This window comes from Rhamphochromis longiceps, linkage group LG15, assembly GCF_057381845.1.
Source record: "Rhamphochromis longiceps isolate RC_006_pf linkage group LG15, R_longiceps_female_GT1.1, whole genome shotgun sequence".
NCBI lineage: Eukaryota > Metazoa > Chordata > Actinopteri > Cichliformes > Cichlidae > Rhamphochromis > Rhamphochromis longiceps.
This window is the reverse complement of record NC_140571.1, coordinates 37,880,482-37,900,444: the sequence shown is the minus strand read 5'-3', so window position 1 is coordinate 37,900,444 and position 19,963 is coordinate 37,880,482. Positions and strand designations below refer to the sequence as shown.

At 42.2% G+C, this 19,963-nt stretch overlaps 1 protein-coding gene across 1 annotated transcript; it reads right to left on the bottom strand.

Moving 5' to 3' along the window:
• Positions 1–1,803: 1,803 nt before the first annotated feature.
• Positions 1,804–16,713, bottom strand: slc5a5 (solute carrier family 5 member 5). Its single transcript, XM_085382052.1, has 15 exons — positions 16,294–16,713; positions 15,629–15,694; positions 15,399–15,450; positions 14,573–14,640; positions 8,524–8,678; positions 8,269–8,409; positions 7,075–7,204; positions 6,616–6,704; positions 6,160–6,272; positions 5,991–6,061; positions 5,534–5,620; positions 4,685–4,887; positions 4,471–4,568; positions 4,234–4,319; positions 1,804–2,781 (listed from the first exon to the last, which is right to left on the bottom strand). The coding sequence occupies exons 1-15, from the start codon at positions 16,657–16,659 to the stop codon at positions 2,677–2,679; spliced, it is 1,830 nt and encodes a 609-aa protein (XP_085238178.1). The 5' UTR covers positions 16,660–16,713; the 3' UTR covers positions 1,804–2,676.
• Positions 16,714–19,963: the final 3,250 nt, after the last annotated feature.

The window sequence follows — 19,963 nt, the reverse complement described above, 5'->3', positions numbered from 1 at the left end:
TGCCACTAGGTGTGAATGTGAGTGTGAATGGTTGTCTGTCCCTATGTGTTAGCCCTGCGACAGACTGGCGACCTGTCCAGGGTGTACCCTGCCTCTCGCCCTATGAGAGCTGGGATAGGCTCCAGTGCCCCCCGCGACCCTGAAAAGGATAAGCGGAAGCGAATGGATGGATGGATGGTTCAGAGAGTGTTTCCTTGTTGGAGAGTGTGCGTGGGTGGGGGTGGGAGGGGTAGAATCCAATCTGTCTTCCTATACTTCTGCCAATCTGGTGATTCTGCTGGCTGGGAGCCGGGAGGGAAGAGAGTTCAGCAGTCTCACAGCCTGGTGGATGAAGCTGTTGGTGAGCCTGGTAGTGTGGGAGCGGAGACTTCTGTATCTCTTTCCAGAGGGCAGGAGGCTGAACAGACAGTGCGCGGGGTGGGTTGCATCGTTGACAATTGTGATGGCTTTGCGGGTGAGGCGAGTGGTGTAAATGTCTTGAGGGGAGTGGGAGTGCTTTCTTGGCCAGTGATGCTGTGTTGGTGGTCCAAGAGAGGTCCTCACTGATGTGCATACCGACAGACAGATTGTTCGTTTTTTCTGCAGGGTGCGTTATCATTATCTGTGGATGTGTAATATTTTTCTTCTTCTGACTAAAGTTTAACATGCTGAAAATCTAATCAAACATCACTTTAGTCTTTAGTGAAACACCAAAAAAGATAGAAAACGTGTATCAGCAAGGGCATTCAGGACAGTGCAGTGGAGGGAACCAATCTGAGATTAGAGCAAGCCTCTTCCAGAAGAGGGCAGTAGTGAGATTCAAAGACGCTAGCTGGCCGCTAAACCCCCAGAAGAAGAAAGAGACGCAGAGCATGATGGAGCAGACCGGCGAGGCCCATCATAACAAGAACAACTCGTCTGGCAATGAACTTCCAGCCTGCGGCCTCCACAGTAAGCGCCTGAAAGAGCTGGAGAATGCCGCCCTGCAGACCACTTTAATATCACGGATGGAGACCGAATCGGGGGCGGACGGCGGGAGCTGGACAGAGCAGGAGCCCGGGGAAGGCGAGCAGTCGAACGTCTTGTCCTTGAACCACCGGTCCGGCCCTCCGCAGCAGCCTGGCGCGGATACCGAAACCGAGGAAGCGGAGCCGGATAGAAACGTGGCCAAGGAGCGGGTCGAAGAGGAAAGGACGCTGACGGACCATTTGAATAAACGACTCCTTTCGTCGTTTCTGGAAAAGCTTAACGAACGGGACCTGGCGCTTCCCGGTGTGCAGCGCCTGGACTGTGCTGTAGCCGACGAGGACTCTAACAGGGCCGCCGATGAGTGGTGAAGAAACCCAGTAGCTCATGCGACAACATGGAGGCGTTTGAGGGATTCAGGACAAACGTGCACGGAAGCACAACCTCACCGCTTTAAAGACTGAACTCCACAGTCATTCCTGCCAGCTTATCGGAGTGTGACGAAATATGTTTACTTTTGTAAGGCCACCATGGATGAAAGGTTGATTTAAAATGCAATAAATGAAATTACTGTGTTATAAGCACTTTCGTTCTCATTTATTTGTGTGTAGTTGGCAGCCATGATGGATGCAGTCATGCGTGTGTGTGGGTGGTTTTGCTTTTCTGCATTTTTGTAGTGACTGTAAATGATCAGCAGGGGTCATCATACACAAAACAATCCTCTTCAGCCTGTTTCTTACATTCGTCTCATTTTTGAGACTAAAGTTTATTCATTTAGTTGTATATTTATTGCACGCAAGATTCCAGAGGGACACATCTCACAATAAATATCACTGTTCGTGTCAATACCACGACCCAATAAATACCCAGCAATAACAGTTCACTTTCTGTCAGGAGACTTTAGGTGTGAATGCAGTCACAGGTGTTGTGGTGTAGAATTTTGTTTTATCTGCTGTGTATTTAGGGTGAAGTGTGAAACTGACAGTACAAAGAGGGTGTTCTGTGTTGTGCTAATGGGGTGTGTTTGTAATGTTGCATGGCAGCAGAAAACAAGTGCAGCATAATGAAATAAAGCTGAACTCCAACCTCTGAGGGGACTGAACTGAACAATAGCTTGTTTTACCCCTTTATTTTTCTTGTTTACACACATGGGGTTACTTTTGCTTCGAAGGTTTTCTTTTTATTTCTCAGATGTCTTTTTGTATAATTGTGTAAAATTGATCTTAGCCACTGAGCCATTGATCTTTGTTTATTTAGAGGTACACCTGCAGTCCACAGTTAAGTAGAAAGTCATAACTGGTACATTATTAAAGGGAAAAATCCCCTCATTCTTTAGGAGGAAGTTTTAGGCTCATTCGAGCAGATGTTAAATGATTGCTGAATGAGGAAGCAAGGGTTGAATTACAGTTTAAGCATATCCCGTGTACCTGCCCACATGTCGGTTAATGCTGGTTGAAGTGCAGGTGTGCATTGTTAGGAATATGGAACATACCAGAATGAGAGTTCCCATGAAAGAGCCTTTCATCACCTCTGATAGTCTGCACTTATAGTTTCTTGGCACAGGTGTAACTTAAAATATGAGGCAGACTTAGAACCAAAATATATAGAGAGAAACACTTTGAAAATGAAAACAACACCTAAATTTATTAGTGCTGATAGAGAGAAGATAGCACCGTGATGTATTCCAGTGGGATCAGTAGTCTTCTAACAGCTATAGACTGTGCAGTGACTTTATTTTCTGCTGTCTCTTTGGTCTCCTTCCCCTTCCCCTGCATCCTGCTTGTCCATTGTCATCAAAGACACACACTGTAGTTCTTCTGACGCTTTGTCTCCCTCCTGAAAACAAAACAGAACCACAGTTAGAGAAAAAGTTTAAAAATAAAGCAAGAGACTGACACAAATCTACAATAATGCCTTCTTTATGCACTAACTTTGTTACACCTATTCAACTGCTTTTAACTAATGTATAATCAATCAGGTAGCAGCAGCTCAATGCATTTAGGAATGTAAGCACAGTTAAGACGACCTGCTAAAATTCAAAACAAGAATAGGAAAGAAAAATGTTGTAGTGTCAGGTGGTGTATTTCAGAAACTACTGATTTGCTGGGATTTTCCCCACACAACAAGCTCCAAAGTTTACAGACAATGGTCTGAGAAAGAGTTCCCCCAGTTCCCTGGGGGAAAATGCTTTGATGATGTCAGAGGTCAAAGGAGAATGGCTGGCTGCTTTCAGCTGATAGGAAAGTGACAGCAACGCAAATATCAGTTGCTACAACTAAGATTTGCAGAAGAGCATCTTTCAAAGCACAACACAGCAGGAGAAGACCACAATGAATACCTCTATTCCTGTCAGCATAGAACAGGAAACAGCCTGTAAATTTGCCCACCAAGCTTAGGCAATAGAAGATTAAGAACAACATTCTGCAACGTTCAGATTTTAGGATCAGAATTTGGTGTAAACAACATGAAAGAATGGATTCATCCTGCTTTGTACTGACAGTTCAGACTTGGCGTGTAATGGTGTAAGGACAAGAATATTCTTGTCATGTTTTGGGCCACTTATTACCAACAGAGCAACGTCTAATCCCCACAGCCAGCCAGAGTATCGTTGCTGATCACACTGATTTCTTGAATGTGACAGTGAGTTCACTGTACTCCAATGGCCTCTACTGTTATAAACATAGAATAAAGCACCTTTGGGATGTGGTGGAAGGGAAGATTTGCAGCGAATAATCTGCAGCAGCTGTGTGATGCTGTCACATCAATATGGACCAAAATTTCTGAGGAATGTTTCCAACACTTTATTGAATCTGTGTCATAAAGAATTAAGGCTACTGTGATAAAAAACAAAACAAAAAAAAAACTGACCTAGTACTTCCAAGGTGTAGCTAACAAAATGGCTGATGAGTACACACTTAAAATAAGGGAAAGTGAAAACTTCTTGGACAAGAAATCTTTAACAGACTGATCATAATTTCTGTGTTTACACTAACACCATATTCCATATTCCACTTTGAAGTCACGTGTTGAGTTATAAAGCAATAATTACCTTTTAAAACAGATTAATTAATAAATTCATTTTCCTTTGTACATTTTCCCATGGAAATAAGACAAATGTAATACATGTAAACATAACTGACATCTGAGTGGGAAAAAATATCCTTTGAGCCCCCTTCACATGTTCTAACAGTATTTAGGGCTGCTGTGCACAGTCCATAGTCCTGGTTGTGCACAAGGACTATGGAAAGTACAGTCATTGACTGTGCAGGACAGTCATACAGGACTTACTCTGTTTTTAGGGGAACCCTCCACTTTCTTCTTTTTCAGGTCCCACCATAACAAACCTTCTTTAATGTTCTCCCTCTTTGTTGGGCCTGTGTTGAGAGAAAAAGAATGGCGTAATATGTTTTAAATGCACTGTTTGATTGCTTTGGCATATCTGAAGCATGTGCACTTTTATTATCTTGAAATCAAATAAAAGCACTGTGAATCAGCAGTTTTACAAACACAATAACAGCTTTTTACCTGTTGCGTAGCTCACAATTACACCGACAAGTACAACTGAACTAGTTGCCATGGCACCGAAGTAGAGGTAGGACATGGAGTAGAAGTTTAACAGGCCCCTAGTTTTGGGAAAAACAGGATAACAACTATTATTATTACTATTATTATTATTATTATCATTATTATTATTATTATAAACTAGCATGTACGTTTAAGCCTCACTGAACTCACTGACCCCTGGTTATTGGGGTGAAGCCGGGTGGAGACAGAGTGCTGGTCTTCGATAGCTATGCTACTCTGGGTGGTGTTTATGGATTCACAGGAACCTGCTAAGCTGGGCAGGACACCCATGGTCTCCTCACTGGGTGGATACAGAGTTGAACCTACAGCTAGCCACATAGAGACAAGGAAGCCAGCTAATATCCCCGTGAATGCCCCCTGAAACACAGATAAAGCAAATGAGCATCCATGGCCAGCTGGTTTCTAAAATGTTTACCTGTAGCACAGTGTCGCTGTGAAAAACAGTAATGGCCCATGTGAGGTAACACACACTCCACGTAAGTGGGACCTCCTTAAATGTAAGGAATTCAGAAAGTAAATATGTGCACTGATAAATTTCCAGGGAAAGTTGTCTGGCTAACAGAACAATATCAAGGTGCTGTGTCAAGAGCGATGAGTGTGAACTGCTTTTTAACTGTTTCACTATTAAACTAGAGCTCACAAAGTTACTGCTTTAAAATGTTTTATGTGACGTGTCCGAACAAAGGAGTGGTGTTAACAGTAACACAGATTCATCATGGATCTGTGACTAACACCCAAGTCTTCCTTAATAGATAAGATAGATGTCTACATTAATACATGGCAAACATTCAAGTTAATAATTGTTATATTTTCAAGAAATACGTTTCAAAATTTCCATCGAGTATTATGCAATTTAGTTTGAGACATTCTCCTGATATTTTTAGATTAAAGAGAATACAATTCAGGCCATTGTTTAAGTCGTTTGGCTTTTACCTGTGAATTTAATCTAAGTACATGTGCTTCTTGGAAGTATTTGTCGATCATTTCTTTACCAGTCACTCACCAGTCTGTTTGCTGCTGGGAAAAATATTCCCAAAATAAACACTCCAAGTAATGGGCCGCTGACCACACCCATGACAGTAAATGATCCCTAAAGAGGGAAGATAAATGGTACGTTCGAAAATCAACCCAAAAAACTTTGTTACAGAGTATAGTATAAATCTTATCTGTAATTAGTTATTCAGGTCAAAAATGTAACTGTCTTATATCTCTTACATATGCACTGCATGCCTGAATTACGGTGCCCATGTGAGAAAAGTGCATCTAACATTTCTGAAGTTTCAAAATACCTCCTGCTGTGTGTGGCATATCTGAAACTGCAACTTTTACACAGTCTTCCAACATTATCTGGGTTTCATGTATGACAACAACAATAGTTGTATAACAACAACTATTGTTTTATCATTTTTGTTAAAAATTGCAAAAATCTTTGGTAAAATGATTGATTATGATATTGTTACCTGAAGAACTCCCCAGTTCACTAGGGAGGAGAGTGCAGCCACCAAGATACAACCACCACCATACAGGAGTGCTTAGAGAAAAGGTTCAAAATGCATTATTGCCGAATATGACTTATTCTAAGAATCTGGGACTAAAACATTACAGCAGTAAGTGGTATAGTCAGCCTACACAGTCCTCTGGAAACCAGCATCAGTTTCTTCTGTGTCATGTGAAGCAGATAGGGGTGCAGGATATCCTCAATCGTCACCGCAGCCATGGCATTGATGCTTGTGGAAGCCGTACTGTTAAAAAGAGGCTTGATTAACATTAATCTCATAGCGGCAGCTCATTATTTGATGGTTCTTTCTTGTGCATAAAAATGTGTAATATATATGTATACAGTATGTAAAAGATGTAACATGCATATGATGAATGTTAGATGTTAACAGAGGATATGTAGTTTAGTCTGATATTTCCTCACATTCACTTGAAGACTGAAGAGTTTTCTGTCTTTAAACCTCAAATAGCCTTAAACCATCACACAAGTTACGAAATGTCTCAAGCGAAGTTATTTATGCTGGCTCCTTGTAATGTGAGGGACATACCTGCTTCAGGTAAGGTTTAAAGAAACGTAGATTTGGATACCTCAAAGTCCCGCTGTATGCACAGGCGAGGAAAAGACCTGGGAAGCCCGGGTAATTTTGGAATATGTCCAGCACAAAGTACGGCATAAGCTTCATCAGATGCATAAAGAGTAAAAAAAACAAAAAAAACCCCAACAATAAACAGGTACATACTGGCATGTAACATACGAGCATACCAAAACACACTAGTTATTAGTGGTATTCAGTCTTGGCCACATAAAGGCCCTGCTGAGATAATAGAAATGTCCGTATTTGTTTGTTTGTTTTTTTCCTTGTACAATATGGATATTTACTGTATACCTCAATATGCAACTAAGTAAAATATTCCATTTAGCCATTAGCCTAATTTAACAATAAAATGAGTTTAGCTAAGAACAAATGTCTGCATCTCAAGAAACATCTTAAAACTGACTCATTAAATATTTCGTTGCTCAGTACAAAATGAAAGTAATCTGATTACCAGGTCAGGTTTAGAAATCCTCCCAGACTTCAGTGGATCACACGTGTTGTAAAAAGCAAACATGACGATGCCACAGGTTGCTGCACTGCTCACAATGAGGCACAGACCCACTTGGTTCACAAACAGTGCCCTGAAAATGAAACCAAACATGATGACTGTTTCCACTTCCTACTTACTGGTGTGGGAAAAGTGAAAAACTGTTATTATAAATTTTAATCTAAAACTTGAATTAGATATCCATCTATGCTTGGAAGTAAATTTACATTACAAAGAATTGCTGGTTAATATATGGAGATGTTCATTGTCATAATAACACATTCCTTCTTAAGTGTAATCAGTATATGTACATGCAAATATCATAATTAAAAAACCCAAATCGATGGATATGTAATGTCTGTAGGACAACAATGCTTTATAATATCAAGTGCCTATTAAGAAGAACTAGTGCCTGAACTATCAGACCTGGACAGTCCTCTCACTTTGAGAAAACATGAATGAGGACCACAATAGCAGACACCTGGAAAATAATGATACTGTCCTGAGGGAGTCACTGTGAAACAATCTACCTTGCATCCATAATTAAATGACAAAAGTCTTCTTATTAAAGCTATTTTAAACCATTAGATAAACAAAGATGTCAGAGCTTTCATGAGGATTTTAGAAGACGAGGCTATTCAGTCCAAAGTTGGAGAGTTTTGAAAAATCAGAAACAGGGAAATGGCACAAAAGCAGTCAGAGAATAGCACATTTAAAAAGATGAACGACAGCAGAGTAATGATGCAAACTGTAGAGCCACAACAATGTTTGATGCAACATATTTTGAGACAATGTATACATGGCTACAATAGCATCTATGGTCAGCCCATAGCACCAACAGTAAACTGGCCTCAGACTGGCAACTTTTAGGCTACAGGTCCATTTTGTTAATCTGTGTGTGTGAGACAACCATGTTGGGGACATCCCCTCTGACTGACATCATGCAGAGCCAGTCTGAAGCCTGAGCTCTTGGCTCATGGGGTTAGTTAAACACATGCTGACCTTATTATTTGAAACTCTGACCTCTTCCTTGTCTTGTCGCATGGCTTTTCAGTGGTTGGTTACGTTTCAGCTATTATAACTGAAACATAATCAGATTTCATGGATACTATGCTTGTGTCATAGTCTGTCTGTTTCAGCATGTAGGTGTTCACTCACCACTGGGCCGCTCTCTCTGATCGACAGGAGATGTATCGCTGGACTTGTGCTTGGTTCACTCCGTACATGGACAGCCAAACCAATGCACCCCCAACAGAGAGGCTCCAGAATGTGTAGCGATGCCGTGGGTCAAAGCTAAAACTGTGGAAGATCCAAGTAGCATTTGCAGTGACTTGTTCAGTCTTTTTGTATCAAGATGTAGTTGCACACTAATGTACATTTATAAAGACATTCATAATTAAAAATGTTTTTTACTCATTAAAATTAATGCGTGATCCATTGTTTGCAATCCTCAGTACTTGTGCCGGACCACCAACCAGGACTGTGCCATGGATGTAAATGGCCACAAAGCCCAACAACATGACAATGATCTGGAATACATCAGTCCAGATCACAGCTTTTATTCCACCCTATACAGAGATGAGAGGAGACAGAAACAGAGCATGAGACAAATGTTTGCACCTTAATAACTTTGTGTACGGAGTTAAAACTTAATACAAAACCTGAAACACGATGTCAGCTGAATGTTTGTGTTTTAATCTCTGATTTAAGTTTACTGCTCTGTGTTAGATATACAGTAACAGCATTTTTATTCTCAGAGAAGTCTGAGGTTAAAAGACATCTACCACGAGAAAAAACATCCCCCAAAACCAAAATAATCTGCTAGTTTTATCTAGACAACTTAGTTTACATTTTATTTTTGTTTAGGCATCTTATTTTGAAATACATCCTGCACAAATGAGCCAACAAGGCATTTTTAAATGAACACTGAAGGTTGGCAAGATGGCGTCGTAGCGCGAACACCCGTCTCGCTGTGCTCCGGTGAGGTCCCCCGATTATCCGTCTAAAATACGTGTTCACCTGGTGAAACGTTACAAATGTGCGTGGGAGTAACTCTATAATGAGTCTGGACGACTATTTTTCTAAAATGCCTAACGTCAGGTCTAAGAAAAAGACCGCTCCGGTTGTGCAAGCTAGCGACATTGTGGGTCCTATGGCGGCTGAGCCTGAAGAAGCTAACGCCAGCGACACAGAAATCTCCGCTGACGCTGAGGAAACTGGGAGTGATATCGACCCGAATATCCTTGCGGCTCTGAGTAAGATAACTGACAGCATTACAACTTTATTGGATGTTAAAGTTGATACTGTGCTGGCCGCAATCCGTGAACAGACGTCTCGGATCCAGGCTCTGGCGACACGGGTGGGAGACGCCGAGATACGGATTTCAGGCGTGGAAGACACGGCAGGTGTATTGCAGGCGAAAGTGGCTCGACTCGAAAAACAAGTAACTGACATGGCAGACCACATGGACGATTTAGAGAACCGCAGCCGCAGATGTAACCTTCGCCTGGTCGGGCTTCCCGAGGGCACGGAGGGAAATGATGTTGTCGCCTTCATGGAGTCATGGCTCCCCTCCTATCTCGAGCTCACAACTAAAAATGGGAAGATCAAACTAGACCGCGCTCACCGCTCTCTAGCACCGAGGCCGGGCCCCAGCCAGCGCGCCAGACCCATCATTATGAAGCTTCACAACTTTGCTGATAAACAACGTGTGATGGCCGCAGCTCGGTGCCTGGCTACGCAGCCGAACCAACCAACAAGTCGGATCAAAGTCTCCTTCTTTAATGATTATTCAGCGGCGGTAGCCAAGAAACGCAAGGCTTTCGACGAGGTGAAAAGCTGCCTGAGGAAGAAGAATGTGGATTATGCGCTTCTCTACCCCGCCACACTGAGGCTGTTTGCCAACGGCAAGGAGAAGAGATTTAACACACCGGAGGCAGCTGCGTCCTACGCGGACTCGCTGCCCTGAATCCCCGTAACCACCGGAGTACTCCTTTTCTTCACACTATGCCTTAATTAACCGGTGTGAGTACTTGCCGAATCTAGGCGTATATGACTCTTTTTTTTCGTCCTCGCTGCTTATAAGCGACCAGGTGAAATCTTCCACCCCATCGGGCACCGGACGGACTGTGTTTTCGTCTATGGGTAGGCGTGAGTTACGCGCGTGCAATGCCCTTCGGCTTTCCCGACGGGCAGGAGGAGATTGGTTTTTCCCTACATGTTTAGTAGGGCTGTTGCCAAATCACTGTTCTTTGAATGTTCCGTCACACAGCTCTTTCATGCCTTTTTTATTTTTATTTTATTTATTTATTTTTTCAACCAGGGTGTGGTGAACCCTTTGGCTCAATATGCTTTGTGTGATACATGAATAAGTCTAATAATGAGTAGGCTGCGAATATGCACCTGGAATGTACGAGGGGTTCACAGCCCTATTAAGAGGAGGAAGATATTTACTTGTCTAAGAAAGGACGGTGTAGATGTTGCTATGTTACAAGAGACACATCTTGATAATAATGAACACTTGAAGTTGCAACAAGGATTATATGGACAAGTGTTTTTTTCATCCTTCACTACAAGAAGTAGAGGAGTGGCAGTGTTGATTAGGAAAAATGTACCTTTTGTAGTAACTGATTGCGTTAAGGATCTGAAGGGCCGCTACGTGATAGTCAAAGGGATTTTGCAAGGCCAAAATATCTTATTACTGAATGTTTATTTTCCACCTGCCCACCCAACTACCTTTCTTACCAAAATGTTTCTGGAATTAGCCCCATTTCTTCCTAACTCTACCGTTATTATTGGTGGTGATTTCAACTTAATGTTAAATCCGCTTATGGACAGATTTCCACACAGCATTGCAACTCCTTCTCCTCAGGCCAAAGTGCTTCATGCTCTATGCGACGAGTTTGGACTTGTGGATGCTTGGAGATATACTCACCCCTCCGATAAGCAATACACATTTTTTTCGGCTCCGCATAGGTCCCAAACTAGAATTGATTACTTTTTTCTCCCGAAAACTGACTTAGGTTCAGTAGTATCGTGCGACATAACAAGTATAATCATCTCAGATCACGCTAGGGTAATCATGGATCTCGATCTTAAAGCTGCGCTTCATAGGTCCCGCCACTGGAGGCTTAATACCATTATTCTTAAGGATGAGGAATTTACCTCTCACTTCTCTGCAGAATTTAAAGCGTTTTTGGATATCAACACCCCCTCAGCTACTACTGCCTCTGTTTTGTGGGAAACATGCAAAGCTTATGTGAGGGGCCTAATTATTTCGTATTCTGCGACAAAGAAGCGACAACGGATGGAGGAACAAAAATCTTTAGAGAGCGAATTGATGGATAAGGAGAAAACATATATTGCCTCCCCATCACCACCATTATGGCAAGAAATAACCGCACTCAGGTCAGCGCTGTATTGCCTTCTTACCAGAGATGCAGAGAAGAAACTTAAATACACCAGACAGAGGTTCTACGAGCATGGAGATAAGGCCGGTAAATGTCTGGCGTACTATGTTAAGAAGCGCGCAGAATCGAATACCATTGCAGCGATATCTGATGAAGGTGGCCACAAGATATATGAAAACAAACTGATAAATGACTGTGTTAAGAAGTTCTACGAAGCCTTGTACTCTTCTCAACAAGTCCCGGAGGGGGTGCAGCTGATGCATAATTTCTTCACCCAATTCGACTTACCAAATTTGTCAGAGGAACAGAAGACTGCCCTTAACAGCCCTATAACTAAGACCGAAGTGTTTAAGGCTATTAAATCACTGCGAAGTGGAAAGTCGCCAGGGCCTGATGGCTTCTGTTGTGAATTTTATAAACAGTTTCGGGATATTATTGTGGAACCGCTTCTTGATATGTTCAACCACTCCTTCATTACGGGTGAATTCCCGCAGACACTGAAGGAAGCCAACATTTCCCTAATTCTAAAGAAAGGGAAGTGTCCTGATTTGTGCGGATCCTATAGACCTATAGCCCTCTTGAATGTAGATAGGAAACTGCTTTCTAAAATTCTGGCCACCCGCTTAGAAAATTTTTTACCTGTGCTGATAAGGGAGGACCAGACAGGCTTTATAAAGGGTCGAAACTCAGCCACCAATGTTAGACGCTTACTGAACGCTATTGTAGCTTTCAAGCAAAAATCTATTGACGGCCTGGTGCTTTCTCTCGATGCGGAGAAAGCATTTGACAGAATTGAGTGGTCTTATTTGTTGTATACTCTGGGCAAATTCGGCTTAGGGGTGAATTTTATAAAATGGGTCAAAGTTATCTACAATAATCCACAGGCAGCAGTCCTGACTAATGGACTTAGGTCTGATTACTTCAACACTCATAGGGGAGTTATGCAGGGCTGCCCCTTATCGCCCCTTCTATTCGCTCTGGCCATAGAGCCTCTTGCTGAGGCCATAAGGGCGACGCCCACAATACGTAGTTTAGAGATTGGACAGCTGTGTCATAAAATAACCTTATACGCGGACGACATCTTGATTCTTTTGACTAACCCTGTAACATCCGTACCCAGTCTCATTGAGGTGATTGACAGGTTTAGCCATTTCTCTGGCTATAGAATCAATTTGGCTAAGTCAGAGGCCATGCCTCTCGGTACTCTTTTCACAATGCCGGCTACTGTTCCTTCCTTTCCTTTTAAATGGTCTCCTAATGGATTTGTGTATTTGGGGATCTTTATTACCCCGTCTCTCGACCAATTGTACAAAGCCAACTTCACACCCTTATTTGGCAAACTCAAACAGGACCTAGAGCGGTGGGCGTCACTTCCTGTCTCCTGGCTAGGACGCATTGCCCTGATCAAAATGAATGTGCTGCCCAGGCTATTGTATCCTATCCAAATGATCCCCGTCTTGTTCTCTAAGAGAGTACTGAAGGACATAAATGGTTGGCTCACCTCTTTCATCTGGAACAAGCGCAGACCCAGACTCAAGATGGCAGTGTTGCATCTGCCAAGCTCCAGGGGCGGCTTGGATCTACCTAATATTAGATTGTATCAGCTTTCTGCCCATTTAAGATTTGTGAGCGACTGGGTTAGGGGTAAAACCTCAATCTGGTCGGATATTGAGACAGCTCTGTCACAATGCAAACTGAGCGATCTATTATTTTGTAATGATTTTAACGGAATTAAGGCCCTTTGTACAAATCCTGTAACAATCAACACCCTAAAAGCGTGGCGAATTGTCCGCCGTCTTGAGGGAAGATCGAGAATAACATCAACCTTTACCCCTATAATGAATAACCCTGCTTTCCCTCCGGGTTCTTTGGACCCCGGCTTTCAACGATGGTCTGATAAGAATATTAAGTCTCTTGGTGACCTTTTCTCGGGTGGTGAACTCATGTCGTTTGAACAGCTTACCAACAGTTACGGCTTGCCTAGACAGGATTTCTTTCGTTTTTTGCAAATACGACACTATATCACTCACAATACAACCCTTGCTGAGCACCCTGAAGTATCTGATGTTGAGAGGGTTTTGTTTGGGCAACAGCTGACGGTGTCTCTGAGTTCATTTTACCATGTGCTTAATGCTTTGACTACCACTGATGCGCAGGGGATTAGAGGTGTGTGGGAGAGGGAACTGTCGGTAACCATAGATGAAGATAAGTGGGATACCGTTTGGTCTCTCGCAAAAAGGATTTCAATTTGTACTCGGACAAGAGCAATCCAATTTAAGATTTTACACAGATTACACGTATCCCCTCACCGCAGACACCTCTTCAGCCGCTCTCTTTCCCCTGTGTGTCTTAAGTGCAAAACTGATGTAGGGACTTTAACTCACTGTTTTTGGTCCTGTTATAAGCTTCAAGAATACTGGGCTGACATTACAGGTGAACTGGGGAAAATCTTCCACGTTGATATAGAGATGGACCCTTTGTCCCTGATTCTAGGTCTTCCAAGTGACCGCCTAAAAGCGGCGGCCAACAAAAGATTGTATAACACTCTAACATTTGCAGCCAGGAAAAATATCCTCTTACAATGGATCAACGATAGGACTCCCACTGTCTGTGGCTGGCGCAAAATAGTTTTTGAACTGATTCCTCTGGAATACCTCACACACGTTATACACCACAGTGTGGGTCAGTTCTATGGGATGTGGCACCCCTTTTTGGACTATATTGGACCGGACCTTTCCGCTATCTTATTCAAAGGACTACTACACACGTGATCACCACCCGGGCGCTGTAAGACTGACTCACCACCTCTTGTATGTTATATTTTGTATTTTGTATCTTGTATTATGCCTTATTTAAGAGCTGTTGTGTACGTTTTGTGTTTGTACTGTTTTGTTGTTCTGTGTCTACTGTCGAGACGCTGTCGTGTTAAAGGAAAATCTGCAATAAAAACAATGATGAAAAAAAAAAAAAATGAACACTGAACTCTGAAACAGGTGGTGGTCTGATGCTGCATGCTTACTTGTTTGATGAGAATATTAAAGCAGTCTTCTTACCAGTGTGGTGTACAAGGTGCAGATGAGCCCAGTAGAAAATAGGGATGCCCATATGTTGAGTCCAGTAGCTACAAAAACAGTGAATGAAACAACAGCTTTATTTGTAAACTACAAGAACCAGTCATTAATAATGTGTGAAAACCATCCACAAATTTATGGTAAAAAAGTAAAAATTATTTCTGGTACTAATTCAATTCAAGTTATTTTATTTATACAGCGCCAAATCACAACAACAGTTGCCTCAAGGCGCTTTATATTGTAAGGTAGACCCTACAATAATACATACAGAGAAAAACCCAACAATCATATGAGCAAGCACTTTGGCAACAGTGGGAAGGAAAAACTCCCTTTTAACAGGAAGAAACCTCCGGCAGAACCAGGCTCAGGGAGGGGCGGGGCCATCTCCCACGACCGGGGAGAGAGAAAGAAGACAGTACTAAAGAACTAAAGTACTAAAAGACGGTACTAAATATCATACATACAGTAATTAAATTTGCCTTCTTGAGTTTTGAGCAAAGATACTTAATTAAAAAGTTTCATAAAAAGTCAGTGCAGCAGGTCTTAGTGTCAGGTTTAATGTCACCTTTTCCTATCACTGTTCAGATATTTCTTATCACTGTTTAAACATTCATTTTTGTAACACATATTTCCCTTAAATTTATTCCACACATCCTCTTCTCAGAAATAAACGGTTTAGCTGAGTCAACACTGATAAGGAGCAAAACGTCTGGTGCTATAAATACACACGTGTTCTCCAGTATGACAAAGTGTCAAATAAATGAAAATATCCTATGAAAACAGAGGACCATGTTTAGACCTCACCTACCTTGATTCAGAATTAAAGCTGGCGCGTAGATGACAATCCCTGTGTAAAGCAGCTGTGAGAGAGGAAATTCAAGCAAAGCAGCAAAAAGGTGATAAACACTGGGTTAAAGGATTGAAGCCACTAGGTTTGCCTGAAGATGAATAAATATGAGAAGAATTTGAAAATAAAAAATGTCTTTGTGAGCTCCAAATTCTTCAATCCAACAGAGAACATTACATTGTCTGTCTTACCGTGGCAACGAGAAACTGAATGCTCCCCAGCAGCTGCATCCCTCTGCCAAATCTCATCCTCAGATACTGTGACAGGCAGATGGTCGGTGTTATAACCTCATCCTTCTTCACCCCCTATATTCACCATGTTTGAAGGACTACAGGCACCTTTCAACACTTGGTCAGATAAATTCTATTACTTCGCTGTTGATAAATACATTGTCATGTTTCGTTAATAAAAATCCTCAAATCAAACTATTTTTATTATATTGTTCTAAAATTAGCAGCCACTCAATCATCAGTGGCAAATAAAATTATTGCTCCTGTTACTTTGATAATTGCACAATGTAATGCATATTTATAAACTTTTGAATTTGTTAATTTTTATTTGTTAATCATTGCAATGAGGTCATATGAAATATAAGAAATATGTGATTTAATTAAAAAAAAAAACCATACAAAATTTGCAATTCACAATGAAAGTTTGTTATATAGACATGTGACATGCAAGGGATATTTCCATAGCAATTTATCTTAGTGTGAAAGGGTTTCGCAGAATTATGTTACATAGAATCATCTAAATATAATTATGTGCATCATGAATGAATTAAAACAATTCAGAAGACTGAAATATACTCATTTCCTTCATAAAATAAATGAGGCAATGACTATTAGGTCATTAGAACCTGATTGGTGCTGGTGATGCCCAGTCGAAAGAAAACCGGCAGGAACAGGTAAGCTGTCAGCAAGGAGTTGATGCTTTGTCCGAGGCACATGTAGAGGAATTTGAAGCCATAGCGAAAACCTTCAGAAGGAACACCCAGAACCTGGACTGCTGACATGAAGCTGGCACAGAGAGACAAGCCAACAGGAATCGCTGGCAAGCTCCGGCCCCCAGTGAAGAAGTCGTCAGCAGTTGCTTCTCTTGGCCTTTTCTTCAGGGCCTGGAAAAGTCCTATCGCCACAGAAACCAATAACATGGCAGCAAAGACTGCATAGTCAGCCAAAACAAAACCTGGTCCGGATGGCTCACTAGCAGACTGGCCTTCCATTATTGAGTTTGATAATCTCAGCCCTCTAGATTTCTCCACAGTCAGGATGTTTGGTGAATCTGTCAGCGGGAATTACATCCAATTAGTAACCAAACAACTCCTGAAGTTTGAAAAAGTCATTTTAAATTCATATTAATGTATTTTAAATATAAACACTGTGAGAATTCTTAAAGTCAACTAAATGCAACATTTTTGAAAACTGATTTGGGCGGCATGGTGGCAGCGCTGTTACCTCACAGCAAGAAGTTTCCTACGTTCAAATTCATAATCTGGCTGCTGCCTTTCACTGTAGAGCTTTTGTGTTTGTCATGTGTTTCTGTGTGTCTGCTTGGGATTTCTCCAGGTAGTCTGGTTTCCTCCTACAGTCTAACACTTGCAGTTAGTGGGCCGGGCATAATTGGTAATTCTAAATTGGCCACAGGTGTGAATTCTCTATTAGCCCTAACAGAAATGCAAGCTGTTCAGGACCTGGCCCCTGTCGTAGCAGAGTATAGGATGATCAAAGTCAGATAAGTGTTTCATGTGTCACCCTCTTGCATGAACGTGAAATAAAACAGGAAACCACATGCAGTTTGCTGTGCTTAGACTTGTTTTTAACATGTTGTGAAATCATTTTAACCAGTCTTAAGTCTTACACTGTTTACAATGCGACAGCATCCCCACCACACACACACACACACACACACACACACACACACACACACACACACACACACACACACACATATATATATATATATACAGTGTTGGGTGTAATGCGTTACTAAGTAACGCGTTTCTGTAATTAAATTACTTTTCCACTGAAAAAGTAGAGTAACTAATTACTGTTCATTTTTAGGTATTTTAATTACAGTTACTTACAAAGTGCTTGTCTTACATTGTAAAATAATTAAACCCGCTGAATATCATTATTTAATTTCAATAATTTATCTTCTAAACGTAGAAGTAAACTCTGCTGATTTAACATCGCTGTAGTGCAGGTGCACGTCATTTCACGCCAGTTTGCTGCATAGTCGTATTCTAAAGCGGAAGATGTCGGACTCGGCTGAAGTGTGTGGCTGTTTTTTGAAATGGACATATTCCCGTCTCTTCACTTTTCTGAAACAAGCAGACAAGAATATTACAATAATATGTAAGCTATGTCCTGGGGAGAAAAAACTATCAGCTGAAGCGCCTGACACGAGAGCATAGACGAACACTTCTGAGTGATCCTTGTTCATCATCCATGGATAACACCGCGGCAACTCCTGCTAAGCACGCAAAACCTGACTTTACTTCAGCAGCACAGAAAGCGTCTGAAGGTGAGCTTTTTTTTTTTTCCAAGATGGGGCCACAGGCAGCTTGTTACCTCAGCTCCCAGCTCGTTTTTCTTTTATTTTTATTTTTCTTTGTGTTTTAAGCTTTTCCCCCCCGACTCTCTTGGTCATCTTTTATTTGAACTACAACCTGTAGAGTAATTCCATGTCTTCTACTCCCTTTGGGAATTTTCATCACCACATCCAGAGAACCTGTAAGTCACCGCGTTGTTTAAATAAGTAAATAGCGAGTTAAATTTTTGTCTTCTTTTTTTTCTGCTGATCCGAAAATTGATCCGATCTGTGACGAAAAAAACGTGATCCGATCCATGAGACTTTTGATCCGTTGCACCACTAGTTTCTACCAAGAAGGTACAAGAAGACCTGAAGGCCCTGCTGAAAGAAATCTCTGGACACTTCTAGGACAATAGAGGAGCCACAGTGTCTATTGAGCAGTGGTGAGCAACGACTTGAATCTGTTTTTCAACAGATTTGACTCTGGACCACTTACCACCTCCCCCACCCCTGAGGTTCCCTCAGCCCTCCTCCATATGGCCTGCATTTGTATAGCGCTTTTCTAGTCCCTAAGGACCCCAAAGCGCTTTACATATCCAGTCATCCACCCATTCACACACACATTCACGATGGCAAGCTACATTGTAGCCACAGCTGCCCTGGGGCGCACTGACAGAGGACACTGGCGCCACGGGCCCTCTGACCACCACCAGTAGGCAAACATGGGGTTATTATCTTGCCCAAGGATATTTGGCATGCAGCCAGGAGGCAGCCTGGGATCGAACCACCGACCCTCTGATTAGTGGCTGACCTGCTCTGCCACCTGAGCTACAGCCACCCCGTACACATCTTTAGCCTGAACATGAGTCTGGAAAGGTTTCCTGAACTGTGGAAGACTTCTTGTGTGGTTCTGGTGCCAAAGATCGCACACCCCAGGGAGCCCAACCACTTCAAGTCTGTGGCTTTGACTTCTCACCTGATGAAGACCATGGAAAGGCTCATCCTGCACCACCACCGTTCCCTCTCTCACCTAGAGCAGGCATGGAGCACTTTGAGGATCATGTTTTTGTCTTCTCGACACCATCCAGTCTGCACTACTGAGAGGGAAGCTGGAGGGAGCTGGAGTGGGCAAACAGATCACTGCATGTGACTTTCCATGGCTATGTGTCCGAGGTGGTAATCTGCAGCATGGGGGCGCCAGGACATTCTATGACTGTGCCGTTTTCTATGCAGTGGCCTGCTGGGGGAGCAGATGCACAGACAGGGACAGGAGCAGGATTGACAAACTGGTGCAGAGGTCTAGCCTCTGTGCTGGGATGTGCTCTGGAATCCGTGGTGGTAGTGGGCGAGAGGAGGATGTTAGTCAATCAGACATCCATCATGAGCATCCCACATCACCCTCTGTATGAGTCTGTGAGTGCACTGAGCAGCTCCTTTAGAATAGGATAGAATAGAATAGAATAGAATAGAATAGAATAGAATAGCCTTTATTGTCATTGTACAGAGTACAACGAAATTGGAGTGCCACTCCCTTGGTGCAAGTTTCAATAATAAATATAAATGTAAAATATAAAAAGTACAAAAAAACAATCGTAAGTACTCAAACAATACTATGTACAATATATACAGGATAGCAGCATTAATATAATGACAGTATGAATAGCAGCATAATATAATGACAGTGACGGTATGGAATAGGTTCAATTGTTTTTGTGCTTATTTACTACGGTGATAGCTCTGGGAAAGAAGCTATCCCTGAATTTGTTTGTCCTGGTTTTATGTGACCTGTACCGTCGGCCTGACGGTAATAGTTCAAACAGTTGGTTGCTGGGGTGAGAGTAGTCCTTGATGATATTGCCAGCTCTGCTGAGGTACCGAGAGTTTGCAGTGACCTCCAGGCTGGGCAGAGAGCAGCCAGTGATCTTCTGGGCTGTGTTGATGACCCTCTGCAGTACTTTCCTATCTGCAGCTGAGCACCCTGCATACCATGTTGT

Bases quoted from the DNA above. Each gene is read 5' to 3' on its own strand.
- slc5a5 (XM_085382052.1), bottom strand. From the start codon at position 16,659: ATGGAAGGCCAGTCTGCTAGTGAGCCATCCGGACCAGGTTTTGTTTTG. The intron at 6,273-6,615 runs GTATCCAAATCT...TCTTTTTAACAG, and splicing joins GCATACAGCGGGACTTTGAG to TACGGCTTCCACAAGCATCA. The intron at 4,888-5,533 runs GTGAGTGACTGG...TCTGTGTTTCAG, and splicing joins TCCCAGCAGCAAACAGACTG to GGGGCATTCACGGGGATATT.